Raw genomic sequence first — 21,299 nt, forward strand, 5'->3', positions numbered from 1 at the left:
CCATAGATTAGGGCCAAATGTATTTAATTCAATTGACTGATTTCCTTATATGAACTGTAAAAGTCAAATCTTTGAAATTGTTGTTTATGTTTTTGTTCAGTATATATCAAAAATCAAACGACTATGTTAGGCTACAAATCTTTTTATACAGCTGAATTAAGTCCAAACCGTTTTTCAGGAAATATATACTATTTTCTAGATTAGTCATATTCATCTTAGAAGTGTTTACTTTGCAGGCTGACTAGCAAATATTAAGTTGCAATGTCCCATACATTGGATGCCCAAATAAACTGGAAGTATTGCAGCCACATAATCCAAAATAAATGTTATAACTAATCTCTTTAGAAAGAGGGAGAGACAAAGACAGGTGACATAGCGAGAATGAGAGAGAGAGAGAAAGCAAAAGGGAGAGAGAAGGGGAGACAGTTCAAATGAAAGAGATGAGAGGCTGTGAATGAGATCCATTCATATTCTCGCTCTCAGTGATGATAAATGGGTTTTGCCTGCTCTTGTCATGGTCTATGTGGCCTTAGTGCTGTAAAGCCTGCTCTGTTCCGCTCTGTTCCGCTCTGTCAGCATGCCTACCTCTGCCAGGTTCACTGCTCTGTCTGGAGAAACCCAGAAATCCTGACATAGACAGACTGCACTAGTGCACAAAATCAAAACACACCCACAAACAAACACAGACGGCTGATGATTAGTTGAATTAGATACAAAAACTAAATATTGCATCTGGAAAAACTAAAGTACCCGATTGTCACAAAGATTTTGAAAATAAAATTAGGAGCATGGGAACTGGGAATGACAATAAAAAGAATGATTCCTTTTCTAGGCCTAAGGGTTTCAGCCTCATTCTGTCCCATACCTCATCTACTAATCGTTAAACAGGTGAGAGTGGAGCAGTCAGTCAGTTGTTTACACACACACACACACACACACACCTCTGGAGACAAATCACAACATGATGGAGGGCTAGACCCACAAACGAGGCTGCAATCCATCAGGCTGAAGAAAGAAGCGCACGCACACACCTTCCCTGACACACACACACACACACACACTTCCCCCAACATCAAGGACAAGAGTCATAGCGGTTGTTCTACACTAGAGGGCAGAGTCTCCCCCGATAGATAGCTGTGTGATTGAGAAAGGGATGAGGAGATGAGGTTTGAGCGAGAAAGAGTGGCAGTGCGAGAGAGATGGAGGTTTAAGCAAGCGCCGTTAGTGGTGAAAGGACTGATCAATGGCTATGTAGTGCTACAGATGCTGTGTTGTCACAGTGGGGAGACCAGGACAAAAACCAGGTCGGCCACCTCAACCACAGGACAACACAACCATCCATCTCTGTCAACACCTCTCTCTCTGTTCACTCGCTCCCTATAGGCTCTCACTTTCTCTCCGTCAATCGATCCATCTCCCTCTCTCTCTGTCTCTTAATTATGGCCTCTGAATTAAGTTCATCGCTGGCATCATGTGTCTGGCTAGTATAAGAATATTTTGGAGATAAATACACAACGCAGAGAATGAGAGGACGAGAGTACTATAAACTAAATATAACACTAATGGTCAATAGGGAATTGTCAATGTAAATAGGAGTTGGTTTTCAGTTCTAAACAGCTGTTTAGAATCTGTGGAATGTCACTCCTTAACTCAGAGCTACGTGTGCTACGTTCTGTACATTGAGTCTGGAGCAGGATACTGGTTATCTGGCCATTGTCCCAGTGGTACTGCAAGGACTCCTGATTGGTCAACCCCAGGCTAGGCTGGGGGGCAAAAATGGCATTCTGTTCCTTCGTTCAGTGGAGAACAGCTGAGGAGAGGGGAGACTGAACATTTGAACATCTACCTCACAGCATAACGTCTTCAGTTGTCCTTTTTAAATAAACCTATTTTACTCCCCCTGATTTGCTTTGGAGTTTGTGTTATTGAAGAATAACATAAATTGCTAACACTTCGTGCCGTGAGGTCAGGGCTTTATAATGACCACTCCAATACCTTGACTTTGTTGTCCTTAAGCCATTTTGCCACAACTTTGGAAGTATGCTTGGGGTCATTGTCCATTTGGAAGACCCATTTGCGACCAAGCTTTAACTTCCTGACTGATGTCTTGAGATGTTGCTTCAATATATCCACATCATTTTCCATCCTCATGATGCCATCTATTTTGGGAAGTGCACCAGCCCCTCCTACAGCAAAGCACCCCCACAACATGATGCTGCCACCCCCGTGCTTTATGGTTGGGATGGTGTTCTTCGGCTTGCAAGCATCCCCCTTTTTCCTCCAAACATAACGATGGTCATTATGGCCAAACAGTTCCATTTTTGTTTCATCAGACCAGAGGACATTTCTCCAAAAAGTATGATTTTTGTCCCCATATGCAGTTGCAAACAGTTGTCTGTCTTTTTTATGGCGGTTTTGGAGCAGTGGCTTCTTCCTTGCTGAGCGGCCTTTCAGGTTATGTCGATAAAGGCCTCGTTTTACTGTGGATATAGATACTTTATACCTGTTTCCTCCAGCATCTTCACAAGGTCCTTTGCTGTTGTTCTGGGATTGATTTGCACTTTTCGCACCAAAGTACATTCATCTCTTAGACACAGAACTTGTCTCCTTCCTGAGCGGTATGACAGCTGCGTGGTCCCATGGTGTTTATACTTGCGTACTGTTGTTTGTATAGATGAACGTGGTACCTTCAGGTGTTTGGAAATTGCTCCCAAAGATGAACCAGACTTGTGGAGGTCCACAATTTTTTTCTGAGGTCTTGGCTGATTTCTTTTGATTTTCCCATGATGTCAAGCAAAGAGGCACTGAGTTTGAAGGTAGGCCTTGAAATACATCCACAGGTACTCCTCCAATTAACTCAAATGATGTCAATTAGCCTATCAGAAGCTTCTAAAGCCATGTCATCATTTTCTGGAATTTTCCAAGCTGTTTAAAGGCACAGTCAACTTAGTGTATGTAAACATCTGACCCACTGGAATTGTGATACTGTGAATTATAAGTGAAATAATCTGTCTGGAAACAATTGTTGGAAAAATGACTTGTGTCATGCACAAAGTAGATGTCCTAACCGACTTGCCAAAACTATAGTTTGTTAACAAGAAATTTGTGGAGTGGTTGAAAACAAGTTTTAATGACTCCAACCTAAGTGTGTATGTAAACTTCCGACTTCAACTGTATATATAAACCTAGAGATATATATAATACAACTTTTGACGTTAATGTAATGTCATTGTTAAGTGAGAAAACCACTCTAGAAAAGGGTGGAACAGCTCTTCCGGATGTGAGCGTGAAAGAGATTTTAAATTGACTGTCTAGTGATATAAAAAGCCATTTCAAAGTAGAGCAGGAGACACGGGTGAAAAAGTCAGACGTGAACCCCACCTGTGGGCTCTCTGTTCCCTCTATCTATTCTCACACTGAATTGGGCAAGGCAGATCAGGTTTCAAGCAACTGGTCAGCACTGCCTGTCCTTGAGTCAACAGATTCTGACAGCAGTGACAAACGATGTCTTAGGCCAACCAGAACACAGGCTGTAAAAGGGAGTAAAGACAAACCTCTAGAGACAGTTATCACACACAAATCAGCATCTCCAAAACAGTTGGATGAAAGGTCAAAAACTTGAAAGTATTCACGAGACGTGGTTATCAGAGTTGTGCAGGTTCCGAGTGAAACCAACAACATTATTTGTTCAGCAGAAGAGAAACCTGGTGTATGTCCTTATTGCGGGATTTCTGGTCACTGGCAACGAGAATGTTGGAAAAGAAAACGTGATTTTATGAGAAGTGGCCAGGAGAAGAAGGGTCCGTTTAAGGGAAAATGGAAACAGGAGAACAGCCCCAATGACACAACACTTATGGAGAAATTTAAGAAGCTCTCTCCAGCTCAGCAGCAGAGTTTGCTGGATGCTGTGGAGGTAAACTCCTTTTTACGTCCCATCTCAGCTGGTGTATATATGAAATCGGATGGAATAAACGTGAACATGATGGTTAACTTTGCAGTAGATTTTTTTTTTGTAAATACGGGTGCTGAAGTCACCGTATTACCCATATCTTAAGCAAAACATATGTCCTCAGTACACGGGCAATAAGATGAGAGCAACAGGAGTGTGGGGAAGGGGAAGACAGATGAAACAGACCAAACCATTATCAATTTCTATTGGTCCAATGAAGAATTTTGCAGGAATCTATAGTTCAGAATCATGCTATTTGGACTACGAAGAACATGAGTGTGGAACTTTGGATATGGAACCAGTTTGCTTAACAGGTGTTGCACCACCTTGCACAAAACAATATCCCACTAGCAAGGAAACTATGGACACTACTCTAAAATAGTGATTAAAGATCTATGGGACATGGCTATAGTTGAAAAGACACCATGTAATCCAGCTACTCTGATGATTCCTACAGATACCACATTATTTGAACACGACTGTTATGAGTTGTTTTGGATCAGCTCTCTGATGGGTTAATAGAGTCATCCGTTGGAAAACCCTGAGTTTATCTTATCTTACACACAGACGGTTCAAGCATTGTGGAGTGGGGTGTGAGGAAGGTAGGCTGGGCATCGGTAGTTACTACAATGGACAATGTGATAATACCAGGCACGTTAGATTTGAGAAAAGCAGATGTTCACTTTATGAGTGACACAATGCTTCACTATTGCATACAACTCTCTAATGGGGAATAACTCCCGAGGGGGACATGACGTAGTGCCGAGACAGTGGGTGATGGTACAAAAATATGTGACTGACACATTTGGGCCAACATGGGAAGGTCCTTATCAAGGCTTGCTCATAACGAGGTCAGCAGTAAAAGTTCAGGGAAAATCACGATGGACACATCATTCATTGCTGGTTGTCGATATTGATGACAAAGCGGGGCCTGGAGAATAAAGAACTGATTGGCCCCCGATTGCTAATCAATCTCGGGTGAAGAAGCATAGTAAGATGATCAGAACCTGATAAGCTTCTATGTTGTACACCGCAGTCGTTATATTAGGGATATCTAGGTGAAATGTAAATTTATCTTGAAACCAGGACATGTTACAGTGAGGGAAAAAAGTATTTGATCCCCTGCTGATTTTGTACATTTGCCCACTGAAAAAGAAATGGTAGGTTTATTTGAACAGTGAGAGACAGAATAACAACAAAAAAATCCAGAAAAACACATGTCAAAAATGTTATAAATTGATTTGCATTTTAATGAGGGAAATAAGTATTTGACCCCCTCTCAATCAGAAAGATTTCTGGCTCCCAGGTGTCTTTTATACAGGTAACAAGCTGAGATTAGGAGCACACTCTCAAAGGGTGCTCCTAATCTCAGCTTGGTACCTGTATAAAAAGACACCTGTCCACAGAAGCAATCAACCAATCAGATTCCAAACTCTCCACCATGGCCAAGACCAAAGAGCTCTCCAAGGATGTCAGGGACAAGATTGTAGACCTACACAAGGATGGAATGGGCTACAAGACCATCGCCAAGCAGCTTGGTGAGAAGGTGACAACAGTTGGTGCGATTATTCGCAAATGGAAGAAACACAAAAGAACTGTCAATCTCCCTCGACCTGGGGCTCCCTGCAAGATCTCACCTCGTGGAGTTGCAATGATCATGAGAACGGTGAGGAATCAGCCCAGAACTACACGGGAGGATCTTGTCAATGATCTCAAGGCAGCTGGGACCATAGTCACCAAGAAAACAATTTATAACACACTACCCTTTGAAGGACTGAAATCCTGCAACGACCGCAAGGTCCCCCTGCTCAAGAAAGCACATATACATGCCCGTCTGAAGTTTGCCAATGAACATCTGAATGATTCAGAGGACAACTGGGTGAAAGTGTTGTGGTCAGATGAAACCGAAATGGAGCTCTTTGGCATCAACTCAACTCAATGCGTTTGGAGGAGGAGGAATGCTGCCTATGACCCCAAGAACACCATCCCCACCGTCAAACATGAAGGTGGAAACATTATGCTTTTTGGGTGTTTTTATGCTAAGTGGACAGGACAACTTCACCGCATCAAAGGGACGATGGACGGGGCCATGTACCGTCAAATCTTGGGTGAGAACCTCCTTCCCTCAGCCAGGGCATTGAAAATGGGTCGTGGATGGGTATTCCAGAATGACAATGACCCAAAACACACGGCCAAGGCAACAAAGGAGTGGCTCAAGAAGAAGCACATTAAGGTCCTGGAGTGGCCTAGCCAGTCTCCAGACCTTAATCCCATAGAAAATCTGTGGAGGGTAGCTGAAGGTTCGAGTTGCCAAACGTCAGCCTCGAAACCTTAATGACTTAGATAAGATCTGCAAAGAGGTGTGGGACAAAATCCCTCCTGAGATGTGTGCAAACCTGGTGGCCAACTACAAGAAACGTCTGACCTCTGATTGCCAACAAGGGTTTTGCCACCAAGTACTAAGTCATGTTTTGCAGAGGGGGTCAAATAATTATTTCCCTCATTAAAATGCAAATCAATTTATAACATTTTTGACATGCGTTTTTCTGGAATTTTTTGTTGTTATTCTGTCTCTCACTGTTCAAATAAACCTACCATTAAAATTATAGACTGATAATTTCTTTGTCAGTGGACAAACGTACAAAATCAGCAGGGGATCAAATACTTTTTTCCCTCACTGTACTTTCTCTTTTTTGTTTCCTTCGTTACAGGTTATGAGAATCCATCATCCGAGGCTGCAGCAATATCCCTTGACTGTACCTGAAACGATACAGGATGTGTGTGGTATATCCATTTCTTACACAGAGATGCATCAGCAGGATGAGGGACACTGGGGCGTCAATACATGTCTAGCCCTCTCTCTACACTATACCACAGTAGTCAATCAAAGTAGTTTGTACGTATGCACCATTCATATCAAGGGCAGGTATTCCATGAAGGGCTATTCCTTTTAACCAGAGTGAAATGTTGGGTATATGGAGAGATGTTAATTGGTATAAGGCGATTATTGGTACTAATTTGGGTGAGAATGTTGAGTATCAACATGCGAGAGTACCTAGTTCTGCAGTACCTTCCTTAATTTGAGATTACCAATGACACTAATCAGCGACCACCTTACCTAGTTATTACACATGTCCCTGTTGGGTGGTTGTAAAAATAGGTCACTCTCTCGGAATTTGACAAAACTGCACCAGGACGCTTGCATTCGTCAAAATAGGACAGAGTAAGTGTGATCAGACAACAGATCTACCTATCTGCCTGTGAACTAAGGGGCATAGCCCACACCATGAAAAACAGCTCCAGACCATTATTCCTCCTCCACCAAATGTTACAGTTGGCACTATGCATTGGGGCATGTAGCGTTCTCCTGGCATCCGCCCAACCCAGATTCGTCCGTCGGACTGCCAGATGGTGAAGTGTAATTCATCACTCCGGAAAACGCGTTTCCACTGCTCAAGAGTCCAATGGTGGCGAGCTTTACACCTCTCCAGCCAACGCTTGGCATTGTGCTGCTGCTAGGCCATGGAAAGCCATTTCATGAAGCTACCAACGAACAGTTATTGTGCTGACGTTGCTTCCAGAGGCAGTTTGGGACTCTGTAGTGAGTGTTGCAACTGAGGACAGACGATTTTCGGCACTCGGCGGTCTTGTTCTCTGAGCTTGTGTGGCCTACCACTTCACGGCTGAGCTGTTGTTGCTCCTAGACGTTTCCACTTCACAATAACAGCCCTTACATCTCCAGCTGGGCAGAAATTTTACAAACGGACTTGTTGGAAAGGTGGCATTCTATGACGGTGCCACGTTGAAATTCACTGAGCTCTAAGTAAGGCCATTCTACTGCCAATGTTTGTCTATGGAGAATGCATAGCTGTGTGCTCGATTTTGTACACCTGTCAGCAACAGGTGTGGCTGAAATAGCCGAATCCACTAATTTGAAGGGGTGTTCACAAACTTTTGTATATATAGTGTATGTTGGCTATTTAGAATTGTATACAAGTAGCCAAGTCAGTTGAATGAGAGAGAGCCAACTGAAAACTGTATTGATGAGAGAAGTACCAGATAAACTAATGTTTTTTTATTATTCAAGGTTTCAGACTCCATTCTTCTCACCATACTCTATCCAGGTCCCAAGTTTTAAGAGGGTACACTACACTACTAGATAATGTGTGTTGTGGTTCACTATGAGCTAAAGGAGTTTAATAGGGTACTAGGCCTACGCTTTGCCATTGCAGAGCGAGTAGTCAATGTCGCATCACGTGAGTACATTTTACATTTGTCATTTAGCAGACGCTCTTATCCAGAGTGACTTTAGGTAGTGAGATACATACATTTTCACACTTTTTTCCATACTGGTCCCCTGTAGGAAACTAATCCACAACCCTGGCGTTGCATGTGCCATGCTCTACCAACTGAGCTACACGGGACTAGCCGAGTACCATACATTACTACATTTTTGGTCACTTTTCCCCGAAAAACGGTGGGACACACAACATCATAATACATTGTAAACAATTCCCATGCTTTCATGTATGCTAGTACAAAACCATAGTATTTTTTTCAATGGTTAATATTTGTACCATGGTAGCAAGTACAATTAAAAACATATCATGCTTTTTGGTCACTACCATGGCAGGAAAATACCATGGTACTTGTGCAAATACCATGGGATTTTCCTGCCATGGTACTCAGTACAATCATGTCTTTTGGTCACTACCATGGAAGAGGCAAACCCCAGCCCCTCGAAGACCCCTGCCATTGTAGTGACCAAAAACAACAAGGTATTTTTTTCATTGTACTACCATGGTACATTTTTGTAAGGGGCAACTGCAATATTCTTTGCTTTTTAGAAACATGTCTCTCGGACAAGATACCCCTCACGGCTATCCAACTCGATGGATTCTCCATTCACAGGGAGGACAGGACAGTGAAGTCGGGGAAATCGATGGGGGGGTGCCTCTTCATCAAGTCCAACTGGTGTGCTAATTCCAGCTCGGTGAAAGTGTCGACCCACTGCTCACCCATCTTGGAATACCTGATGGTCAAATGCCGAACCTTCTACCTCCCGAGGGAGTTTTCAGCTGTTATCATGCTGTATACATTCCAAGCTGGCGCTTAAACTGTACAAGGCTATAAACAAGCAGGAAAACCTACACCCAGAGGCAACCTTTCTGGTTGCTGGCCATTTTAATTTGCCGTCACAAAGACACGTGATGCCCAACTTCCATCAACACGTCTCAACACCACTATGGGCGATAAAGTCCTAGACCACTCCTTTTCTACCCATAAGAAAGCATACAAGACCCTCCCTCGTCTGCCATTCGGCAAATCAGATCGTGACTTACTTCCTGTTTACAAGCAGACGCTCAAACAGGAAGTACCCGTGATTCACTCCGTTGAGAAATGGTCACTAGAATAAGAGGTTATGCTACAGGACTGCTTTGCAAGCGCTGATTGGAATACGTTTCAAGACTTCGGCGCTAACATTGACAAGATAACCACCTCCGTCACCGGCTTCATTAGAAAATGCATCGGCAAAGTTGTACCCACAGTGAGGGTTCGCTGCTTCCCCAATCAAAAGCCCTGGATTAATACAGAGGTTGTCGTTAAACTAAACAGGGCTACCGCACACAGAGCTATCGTAGACAACCCTGATGCTACGGCCGAAGACAGGAATAAGTACAAGAAGGCAAGCTATGACCGCTATGACCTCCGCAGAGTCATCAAACGAGAAAAAGAACAATATAGGAATAAGGTGGAATCATATTACCAGACTGCCGCCCGCCGCATGTGGTTACAGTCCATTACGGATTACAAAGGAAGACCCAACCATGGTCTGCCCAACGATGCCGCTCTACCAGATGAACTCAATGCATTTTATGCACGCTTTGACAACAACATTGAACCTGGTGTCACTGACCCAGAGGATTTGGTGATCTTGCTCACCGAGGCCAACGTGAGAAGGGTCTTTAAATCAGGTCAACACCCTCAAAGCCACGGCCCCCAATGGTATTCCAGGGCGCGTGCTCAGAGCATGCACAGAAAAGTTGGCAGGCAAATTCATAGTAATTTTCAAAATCTCTTTGTCCCAGTCTGTAATCCCCATGTTTAATATGACCACAATCATTCCTGTTCCTAAGAACGTTAAGGCTTCATGCCACAATGACTACCACCCTGTAGCACTCACTTCTGTAATCGTTACATGCTATGAGAGGCTGGTTATGGCACACAATAACTCCCTCATCCCAGCCACCCTAGACCCACTCCAGTTTACATACCGCCCCAACAGATCCATAGACGATGCAATCTCAATTGCACTCCACACTGTCCTCACCAACCTAGATAAGCGGAATACCTATGTGAGAATGCTGTTCATTGACTACAGCTCAGCGTTCAACACCATTGTCCCCTCCAAGCTCGTCACCAAGCTTACGACTTTGGGTCTGAACACCCAAGGTCACTGGATCCTGGACTTCCTGACGGGCCGACCCCAGGTGGTGAGGGTAGGCAACATCACCTCCGCCATGCTGACCCTTAATGCAGGTGCCCCACAGGGGTGTGTGCTTAGTTCCCTCCTGTACTCCCTGTTCACCCACAACTGTGTGGCCACGCACGAAACCATTATCAAGTTCGCTGACAGCACAACGGTGGTAGGCCTGATCACCAGTGACGATGAGACAGCCTACAGGGAGGAGGTCAGTGGCCTGGCAGTGTGGTGCCGGAGCAACAACCGCTCCCTCAACGTCAGCAGGACCAGGGAGCTGATTGTGGACAGTAAACAGGGGGGGGGGTTCTACAGCTGTACCATTGAGAGCATATTGACTGGCTGCATCCCTACTTAGTATGGCAATAGCACCGCCCTCGATCGCATGGTGCTACAGAGGGTTGTGCGGACAGCCCAGTACATCACTTGGGGCGAGCTCCCAGCCATCCAGGACCTCTATATCAGGCGGTGTGAAAATAAGGCCCAGAAAATAGTCAACCACCCAAGCCATAGACTATTTTCTCTGCTGCCGCACAGCAAAAAGGTACAGGTGCATCAAGTCTGACACCAACAGGCTCCTGAACAGCTTCTCTCCCAAAGCAATACGACTGATAAATAGCTAACAAAATATCTACACAAAGTATCTTTTTTGACCTTTTATTTCAATCTTGCACTGTCTCTATGAACATTCACACACACTGTCACCCCAACACACACAGACAAACACTCACTCCATTTTCTCACTCACACATAATATGCACATACATTTATACGGACTCTACACACCCGCTCACATACAAGATGCTGTTACTCTGTTTATCTTATGTCCTGTTGCCTAATCCCTTTACCCTTATACATATCTACCTCCATCACTCCAGTATCCCTGCCCATGTAAATATGGTATTAGAACTGACTTTTAAAATATTTCCAGTATATAGTATGCTTACTTACTTTGTGTATTTCATATTCTTATTTCTCATGTTATTGATTATTGCATTGTTGGGTTTTGAGTTTGCAAGAAAGGCATTTCACTGTACATGTGACATTAAAAACTTGAAAAAACTCGCCACTGGTTGTGTATCAACTGAGCTCTATACAGTGATCCTGTCTTCAGTCAAGAGTTGTCCCGGTTACATGTGTCTATTGAAAATGGAAAGGACAGCAGTCCCTGCCCCACCGGCAAAAAAGGCAAACCTGTTATGGTCTTTGCCTTTCAAAATCGGACGTGGTCTTCTTTGACATTCAGCACCTCACTTACCCCACTCCTACACCCTCATATGTCTAGGCACGACCCTGAACCACCTCTTGACTTATAGCTCACCTCAGGTTGTATAGACTAGACAGACAGTCAGTGACACTAAGCCTCACAAAATGATACAGCTAGTGGGTTGAATCAGCGCTATCACAATGACTCAAACAATAGCATTGGCTCCCTCACAGGTATAACCTCGCCAAGACACCTTCACCTCTGGCTCAGGCACAACGACGGAAGCTGGAATCATTGAAGCGGAACAGACAGCACACACACAATCACACAGCACAATCCAAGGACATTCAGAGCATTACAAAAGATGACTGCAGGGAAAATCATCAAGGGTACAAAAGGGCTAAGAGTGAGTCTGACAACACGTACACACTCGCGCACACAACTGAGCAGCTCTAATGCAACTCACTACCAATCTGCCCCCATGCCTTTCCAGGACAGAGCTGATAAGACAGACAGATGCTGAAAGATTAGGGGACTGACAAAGAACAAGACCTTGAAATTTATAGGAGAACAAGTGGGAGTCAAAGGGTGAATAGACTCCTTCAAATCACCCATAGAACGTTAAATCCTCCACAGAATAGCCCGTAGAAGTTGAAAGCATAACCCATAAAACTTTCAAAATCGGCCATATAAATGCCCATAGAAGAACTATACCAAAGCTACTGCCGTTACCCCATTATGGCCTTTGATCACAAGTTAAGCACCATCTCATCTCATCCAGGCTGCATCACATCTAGCGGTGATTGGGAGTCCCATAGGGCGGCGCACAATTGACCCAGCGTCGTCCGGGTTTGGCCATCATTGTAAATAAGAATATGCTCTAACTGGCTTGCCTAGTTAAATAAAGGTTAAATAAAATAAAACATCTGAAAGAAGTACAGTAGAAGTAAGCTATAGAACGAGCAAGTAAAAACTAAAATCATAATTTCAGTCCCTTGGATTATGCACGGTGGCCACTGGCCAGATGGCTGAGCTTAGTTCCCCCTCAGCTATTCATATGGCATCGTTAGAACAACACCGCAGATGTTTCACTGCTTGTTTTCTCAGATGGAGTTCATTACCACAGAGCTGGGAACGGTGTTTTCTATTTTTTTTAAAAGAGGATGTCTTTATCTTAGCAAGGTGAGACAGGGAGGTGTTGTAACCCAAAGCAATGATACAGGGTCAGATATCTTATCTCCCTAAATGGTTTAGTTCAGGATTGGGGTGAACCTGTGTGGTTAAGTGGTAACGTTCCTACACAAAGCACATATCAGAGCTTCAAACGTTGTGGGTTCAATGATCCCTATGACCACCATTCCTACAGGCGCCTGATCTTCGATCTGTAATTAATATCCAGAAACATACCAAGGTCAGTGTTGGGTCCAGCCAGGACCTGTCTGAACTTGTCCAGGCGAGAGGCCTCTCTCTCCGTCATGGCTGGGGTCCCGGAGGTGTTCTGGTCAGCTATACGAGCCACCATGGGGATGGTGGGCCGGTGGGGCAGGGACTGCTGTCTGTGGAGCGACGCTCTCTCTCCGGCCGCATCTGGATAAACAGAGAGAGGGGAGAGATACTGAGAACAATAAACACGCAGACACCCACAAAGATGCACACACACTTGGTCAAACGCAAAAACACACAGACAAACACGCACACCTGTTGCAAGCACCTTTCCTCCGAGCGCACCCATTGACGTCACGCATCAAACAAACAGACACACACAAATACTGTGTAACTCAACCACCTTTCTCCATTCCAGCAACAGAATACCCCGATTACAGACAATTGCAGGGCAGAGTAGAGTTTGTTCCCAGCAGCAGAAGGTAGAGGACAGTGGAGGACACCCAGAGAGGGTGTAGAGTGCTGCAGGGCCGAGGTCAGCCCACTCTCTGTATGTCTGTCTGTCCATTAGCAGAGAGCAGCATGAGTGCAGGCTGGGTGCTGAAGCCTAATGAAAGCCTTGCAGTGGGCCATTATCTAATATAGTACCAGGCAGCTGGGTCCACAGAGACAGACCACAGCAGCAGACAACAACACATCAGAAGGCAGGGAGGGAGGAGAGTGCCAGGTTAGACAGACGGGAGAGGATAGAAGGGGGTAGAGAGGAGCTACCAGATAGACACAACAAGATTATAGTGATGTGACTAAAGGAAAATGAACACTGAGGTTTTATGTGATGAGTTGAGCTCAAGGTGGCAGCTTTGTTTGAACACAGCATGCAAAGGGAGGTGTGTGAGTACTATCACTACATGCAGACATAGAACAAGAGAGGAGGTAGCTCAACAGGCACTGCATTATCACCATGATTTATAATTTAACAAACACTACAGTTGACTCAATAATAGAGAGCAGAACAATATATATGCATGCATGGGTGTGTGTACTGAACAACACAGGTGAATGGAGCAGACACGAGACAGTATCTGCTCAGCCAGTGTCTCCTCCATGGAGATAACTACTGGTGTTAGGGCTGCTACGGGCTGCTTTCTTATCTCCTGCACCACCAGACAGCAGGCAGCCATTCCCCACTGCACAACACAAACACCACGCTCTGCTGCTGTTACCACACTTACAAATTAACATGAAAAGCCTAACAGGCTCAGAGCAGAGGCAGGGGGAGAGGAAATATTGTGTATAGAAGGAGTGGGTGGAGACTTGAGACAGTTAGGAAGTTGATAGTCGCATCTGTCACCTCACCTGAAGCATACATTTGTTTGTTTGTCTGTTTGTTGACTGATGGATAGAGATGGAGAGATAGAGAGCAGGAGAGCGAGACCGAGAAAAGAGAAGCGTGCGACAGATGTCAACTTACCCTTAGGTGATCCGATGGGGGCCTCACTCAGTGACTTCACAAGTCTGCCATCGCTGAGCGGGCTGGGCTCAGAGGCAAACGACACCTCAGGGGTCGATTCCTCCTCTTCCTCTTCTTCCACCTCTTCTTCATTTGCATCCTCTTCCTCTCTCTCCTCCAGCTCTGACGCGCCAGCATCGTCCTGTCTCTGCTTCTCCTGCTGCTTGCTGTGGTTCTCGATAACCTGCATAATGATAATAACAATATATTACATGTTTTAACTCCTTACAAACAGCTTAATGTAATGTAAGGGCTTATAAGTTAACATAAAAAGGGCTTATGAGTGCATAATAAGCGCCTTTGAAACACCCAAGGATGACTGACTGCTGTGTATGTTTACATCATAGAATCACCTTGTTGGCGGTTTCCATGACGACCTCGATGTTGAGGTTCTGTGCGGCCATGGCGAGCAGCTCGTCGTCATCGTCCCCCACATCCCAGGCATCGCTGGTGATGCTCTCAAACTCCTGAAAGGTGGTGGCTTTCTTTGGCTTCCCTCCCGGTGTCGTCTGGGGCTTGTTGCCTGCTTTGATTAGACTGAGAGGGAGAAACATAAGGAGAAGTTTAGGGTACTAGAAGTCATCCAAAACATTAAAGAAGACATCAAAAGCACCAAAATGATACATGTATTTTCAATTCATGTTATTTTTTGCGGAAGGTGGAAGAGGTTGGTAATAATGGTAATTTGAAGGACAGGTGTAAAACTTCGAAAGGATGAACAGAAGGGCTGTGAAAGATTAGGACAGAGAGCCAAATTCACTCTGGAAAGGCAACTTCAAACCTTCAACTGTCCATTAGATGGCATTAAGATTCAAATGCCAAATACGGTTTGTCAAAAAGTGCCTACTTCAGCCAAAGAGCATAATCTTGTACTAAATTCAAAAACCGCAAGGGTCTTTTTTAAGTTATATTAGTCAAAGACTGCAGGTGTGCCCTTGATATCGACAGGCTACGGATGGATATTCTCACGTTGACGCAGCGAGCCAATGTTGAAAATAACTGACCGACGATAATGAAAGAAATTAGACAACCACAAAAACATTCCACAAGGACTATCAATGAGTCAGCATCTATTTAAATTATTTCAAAATGGTTATTGTAAAAGGTACACAATCATAGCGCAGAGATTAAATCAATTAAAAATACAATCTCACAGAAAACATCTCTCATACACAAAGGAAGGTTTTCTTCAGGGGGAAAAATGTAATAAAAAGCCAATTTAAATGTATCATTTTTCCTCTCATGAGACTCAGGTGTGCACCAAAGATTGAAAAACAGTACACGTGGAAGAAGAGAGGGAGGGGGGACCCTTCCTTTCCATCTTATTATTTTCATTCAAAACAAAGCATTAGCATAACAAAAGCAAAGCCAAGTTCAATATGACTCTGCCTGTGACTAGCCCACCCCTGACAGGTGATAAAACTATGGAACTCAGCCTAACAATAACAAGTAACTGAAATAAACCCCTCTGTGGACATCAACCACATGATTAAACTTGCTGCACTTTAATCTCAATGGCAAAGCAACAAAAGCCTATTACTGAAGATCACTGCTTCATGCATTTTCGCTCCCTCCTTGTCAACCCACAACCAACAGTTGGGAGAATATACTTGGTATACTGGTATGTGAGCAGACGGGTGGAGTTTCAGAACTGTGCTAGACTGGACTGGGCTGGAATGCACAGCCCAGAGAGCCAGCAGAGAGAATATTATACTGTTACCTATATAGAGTATTTGATTAGGCCTACCTTGGGCCTGTGTGTGTTAATCTAAACAGATGTCAAATGGGGATAAGACAGATCATAAATATATAGTCGGTGCCAGGCCTGAGAAGTAAGCCCTTCTAGGTATCAGTCTGTCTCTGCTTTAGGGAATTTCCATCGAAAAGGACACATGAGCATCAACATGTGAAGTTCATAGGCACATATAACATTTTGTCAAATGAAAGCTATATATTTTGGGGAAATTAAGGCATAGATACATTTTTCAACCATTTTTCATCTTAAAAATTAGGCATAGTCAAGGCTTTGATTTCTGGATAAACAAATGGAAAAGGGCCTCCCGAGTGGCGCAGCGGTCTAAGGCACTGCAGTGCCTGAGACGTCACTACAGATCCGGGCTCGATCCCGGGATGTGTCGCAGCCGGCCGCGACCGGGAGACCCGCGAGGCAACGCACAATTGGCCCTGCGTCGTCCGGGATAGGGGAGGGTTTGGCCAGCCGGGATGTCCTTGTCCCATCGCGCAATAGCGACACCTGTGACGGGCGGGGTGCATGAACGCTGACATGGTTGCCAGTTGTACTGTGTTTCCTCCGACACATCGGTGTGCCTGGCTTCCGGGTTAAGCGAGCAGTGTGTCAAGAAGCAGTGCGGCTTGGCAGCGTTGTGTTTCAAAGGACACACGGCTCTCGAGTCCGTACGGGAGTTGCAGCGATGGGACTTGACTGTAACTAGCAATTTGATATCACAAATATTGGGGAGAAAAAGGGGTAAAAAGTTAAATAATAATTATAATGGAAAAGGGGTCTTAGCAAAAATCTACGAGAAAAAGTCTTCAACGGTATTAGAAATACATCAAAACACCATAATGTTGATGTAAAGACCCCTGACAACTAATATCAACACTTATATTTAGTATTGGAGAAATTGTTAACCTTGTGTAAGTTTAAGAAATATTGTCTTGTACCTTGTAATTCTGTTACCAAAAACGTACATCTTTAAGATATTTTCTCTCCCTCATAAGGGAGGGTAATGAAAGTTCGCAGAAGTAACAAGTAATGGTAGACCTACCAGTAGTTAGTGATTTTACTGATATAAATTTTGTTTACCATTTATTATGTAATTAAAACTCGTAATCCAAATTGGTAACGGAATAACCCCACGAAAAAAATCAGTAATGGAATTACTGCAACTGAATTGGCTACAATGGGAAATAATAAGTCACAAACCACAGTTGGGTCACCTTCTATTGTCCTCCCTTCAACAGGCACACTTATGTTCAGCTCAAAATGAATTTCTTTGTCTTTCTGTTGTCTAGTAGTCTGACCAAGAGTGTTAAAACAGTCTGCGTCCCAGTTAATGTCTTACTGACACCTACCCACGAGCCCCCTCTCTTTCAATTTACTGTAACCAGCATCCTCACCCACTGAGCACCGACCAACACCGGACGTTCATGGACATTGAAAAGTAGTTCACATTTGGTCAGGCCACCCTGGCCTTGACGTTAACATCCACAGACAAAACGGACTGGACCAAATCTGAACCTAGTGTATCATAGACGTAAGTTCTGAATAGCACAGTACAGTGAGTAGAGCACAGTAGAGTACAGTCCAATACAATACAGTAGTACAGTATAATAGAGGACAGTAAAATACAGTACTATATTTTACTGAACTCTACTGTATTGTACTGCACTGTCCTCTTCTGTGCTGTTCAAACTAGTAAAATATGACGACAATAAAATTATATCCATAATTATGCATTTCTGTGTAGTACAGATCAAGGACCCATGTTGTAATCAATTACCATAATTATATTACCGGGTGTAAATCCACTTCACTGAATGTAGTTCAATAACCAAAATATATTTTTTTCAAACAAGGTGCCATGTCATAGCTGACACCCAAATCTTTCTGCAGACATCTTTGAATCTTAATTCGGAGCCGATATTTATCAGAGTTCTTGGAAAATGTGGTCTCATAAAAACCTAAGGGAGATTTTACCGTAAAATCATTACCATAGTCATTGTGCATAGATTTGTATGGTTAGGTCAACTTTGAAATCAATGTTTTTTGTTTGGCATACATTTGAAAGTGAAAACAACTGAGTCAAAGCATAATTATGTTACCGTGGAATTGCCCTTTAGCTAATCTGCTGTTGTCTTGGCAAGGCAACGATGTAGCTAGTGTTGATTAAACTGTTAGACAGCCAGGCTAAAGTGGAGAGGCCATAATTCCCTATCCTCAATCAAGTCAAGCGGGTGCTTAAAAAGACAGTCAAACTAGGACATGCAGTGTTTCTGTAATTACAATAGCCCTAACGCATAGATCACACTGACAGCGTCATTGCGCAAAATGGTATGAAGCATCATCTGGATATCTGTACAAAAGTTCAACATTCACCTTCTGCTACCATTTCTGTCAAGCCATACAATTTGATGCATACGTTCGATAAATACAATGTATGCACCACACAGAATGCACTGAAACTGTCTCTGCAATGCAATGCTGCAAGGAAAACGCAGCGTTCCATTGGAAATGAATGTACTTCTGGTGTACCAAAATGCAATGTCGCTGTCAGTGTGTTTGAGGCTTAAGAAAGTTACAATAGCACTGAATGTTGGCCTCAAAATGTCCTGAAAGTGCTAAACACACCCAGTTTATTGACTGGATTTTCGTTCCATTGGAAATGAATGTACTTCTGGTGTACCAAAATGCAATGTCGCTGTCAGTGTGTTTGAGGCTTAAGAAAGTTACAATAGCACTGAACGTTGGCCTCAAAATTTCCTGAAAGTGCTAAACACACCCAGTTTATTGACTGGATTTTCAGGTCCGTTCACTACTTCAACCTGAATGACCATCTTAAATCCCCTATCAAAGGACCAACAGTCACCATTGTAGAATATGTCCCAAATGGCACGTTATTCCCTATATTGTGCACTACTAGAAGGAAATGGGGTGCCATCTGTGACTCAGACGTACTGTTGGGCCTATACAGTACAACTAATCAAACACTTACTTAGCATGCAGAAGAGGGTCGAAAGGAGGATGTTGAGCACCATACACATGTTGTATGCTGTGGAGAGGAAAGAAAACACAATGACCTATTGCTATGCTTTGACAAGAAATCTACTGAATGAATGTATTACTGTATTACAGTGTTATAGTGAACAGTGGATAACATGTCTCTGTCAACTAATGCCTTGATTCAGTTAAAGTGCACTCCAATAAGGAGCAAAGTCGTAGAGCATGAATGAGCAGACTAACTTTGGCTTACTCAGGTTTCATTTGAAAACAACAGAAGTTGACAAAATGTGATGCCCCATTTGATTATTTGATGAGCATGTAGGTAGCTAACCTAAATGTGAAGTTACTTGAAACTTGGCTACACATCAGAAAGAAGTTCAATAAGTCGTCTAATTTCATTGTTGGTGTGTTTACAATACGCTCTGACAACGAGTCAGTTCAATCAGAAAAGGCTACTAGCTAGCTAAATGAAAACCCTAGCAAGTTAGCGAACTGGCTAGCTAGGAATGTTAGGCTGGTTAGCTAAGCTAGCTGTTTACCTATCCGACTAAAGTATACTAGCCTTAAGCTAGCAAATGGATGCTGATATGTTCTCTGCACTCACTGTCTCATGCGCACGTTTGACAACCCCATAAAGTATGACATAGAGCAAGAAATCATTCTTGATATGTGAAAATGTACATGTTTTAACGTTACAGTCAGTGTGATATGCATTTTCGGATTCAATAGTGAAACGAAGCTAGCTATCAAGCAGTGAGTACATGTAGCTAGCAAGAAGGAACACGTCACTAACCTGCCAGGGACCTTAGCTGTGTTTCTTTTCCAGAATTGTTTCTTGTTTCCGTCAGTTGACATTTTACTTCCCCGGTACAATATGTCATATACACAAAAATGCGAGTGTCGTTAGCTATAGCTTTTAAAACGTCTAACGTGTGTTTATTTACACCCAGTTCCCTCCGCCATGTTGGATCTGGGTTCCTCTGAGCAAGCGCTGCAGGGATTGGTCCGTTTCACATTGCCTAGCCATCGCCCAATCACAAGTACGATCGACCGAAAGTGATTTGAAACGCGGTTGACGTCAGTTTCAAACTGGTGTCAGTTGCTTAATTCATGTGCTAATATTTTACCTCATAAATCTAATTGTGCTAATGGAAAAGTTTCATATTCATAATGTAAATTACTAATAAAAAAAACACTCTTCCGTGTTTTCTATGAGGAATTCAAGCAGTACATTAAGACCATTCTACATTCTTCTAATAAGAAAGCTGTTAAAACAATCATTATGTGTGTTTCTTTTAAGGTCTTTGTATAATCTGTAATTTGTTGTACCCCCTAGCATATGCTATCATTGTCTATTTATGTACTTATTGTATGTATACAGACTTTTCTACATTGGTAATAAAAAAATCAAAAATGAATAAAAAAAATGTATGTGCTATTCGATACTAGAAACTCGGAAATGTCCGACTACTTTCCTGGTTGAATTTATTTACGTGCCGCGTTCAACGAATCAGCAAATCGGACATTTCCAAGGTTCATAGTTCTGACTAGCTTTGTGAACGCGGCAAGTGTCGCTGAGGTATAATGTCGCGTTATCATCGTAGTCGGAACTAGGAAACTCGGAAATGTCCGACTTTTATTTTTTTATTAACAACATATCAATACAGGAAGTACATGTGGGAACACAAATATATATAAATAATATACAAAGGACAATTGGGCTAGGAGGTACAATATCACATTACACAAGGACCTTAAGGGACATACACACACTTATAATTCTAACAGCTTTTTTGTTAGTAGAGTATTTAATTGTCTTAAAATATAGTTCAATTTCTTTTTGTAAGGTAAGAAAATGTGGTGTTTTGTTTGTAAATTTACATTTGTGAATATGAAATTTGGCAAAAATAATAATGAAATGAGTTACATAAAATTGTTTCAGCTTATTTCTATCATGGGTAAAGAATCCAAGCAGTACATCTCTCCATATAGTGTAAAATCTTCATAAATGTGTTCAATTATAAA

At 43.0% G+C, this 21,299-nt stretch overlaps 1 protein-coding gene across 2 annotated transcripts in view; it reads right to left on the reverse strand.

Moving 5' to 3' along the window:
- LOC115198647 (TBC1 domain family member 22B-like) overlaps positions 1-20,285 on the reverse strand; it is a 187,693-nt gene extending 167,408 nt beyond the window's left edge. Inside the window, exons 1-5 of one of the 2 annotated variants that reach the window (XM_029760749.1) lie at positions 20,068-20,285; positions 19,267-19,323; positions 14,884-15,067; positions 14,492-14,714; positions 13,045-13,224 (exon numbers count right to left, since the gene is read on the reverse strand). In XM_029760749.1, the coding sequence (XP_029616609.1) occupies positions 13,045-13,224; positions 14,492-14,714; positions 14,884-15,067; positions 19,267-19,323; positions 20,068-20,129 (706 nt within the window). In that variant the 5' untranslated portion in view covers positions 20,130-20,285. The remainder of the gene's footprint in view (positions 1-13,044; positions 13,225-14,491; positions 14,715-14,883; positions 15,068-19,266; positions 19,324-20,067) is intronic. The other variant, XM_029760748.1, reaches the window with a different exon arrangement.
- Between the last annotated feature and the right edge of the window lie 1,014 nt (positions 20,286-21,299).

Source organism: Salmo trutta, chromosome 8 (genome assembly GCF_901001165.1).
Source record: "Salmo trutta chromosome 8, fSalTru1.1, whole genome shotgun sequence".
Lineage (NCBI taxonomy): Eukaryota > Metazoa > Chordata > Actinopteri > Salmoniformes > Salmonidae > Salmo > Salmo trutta.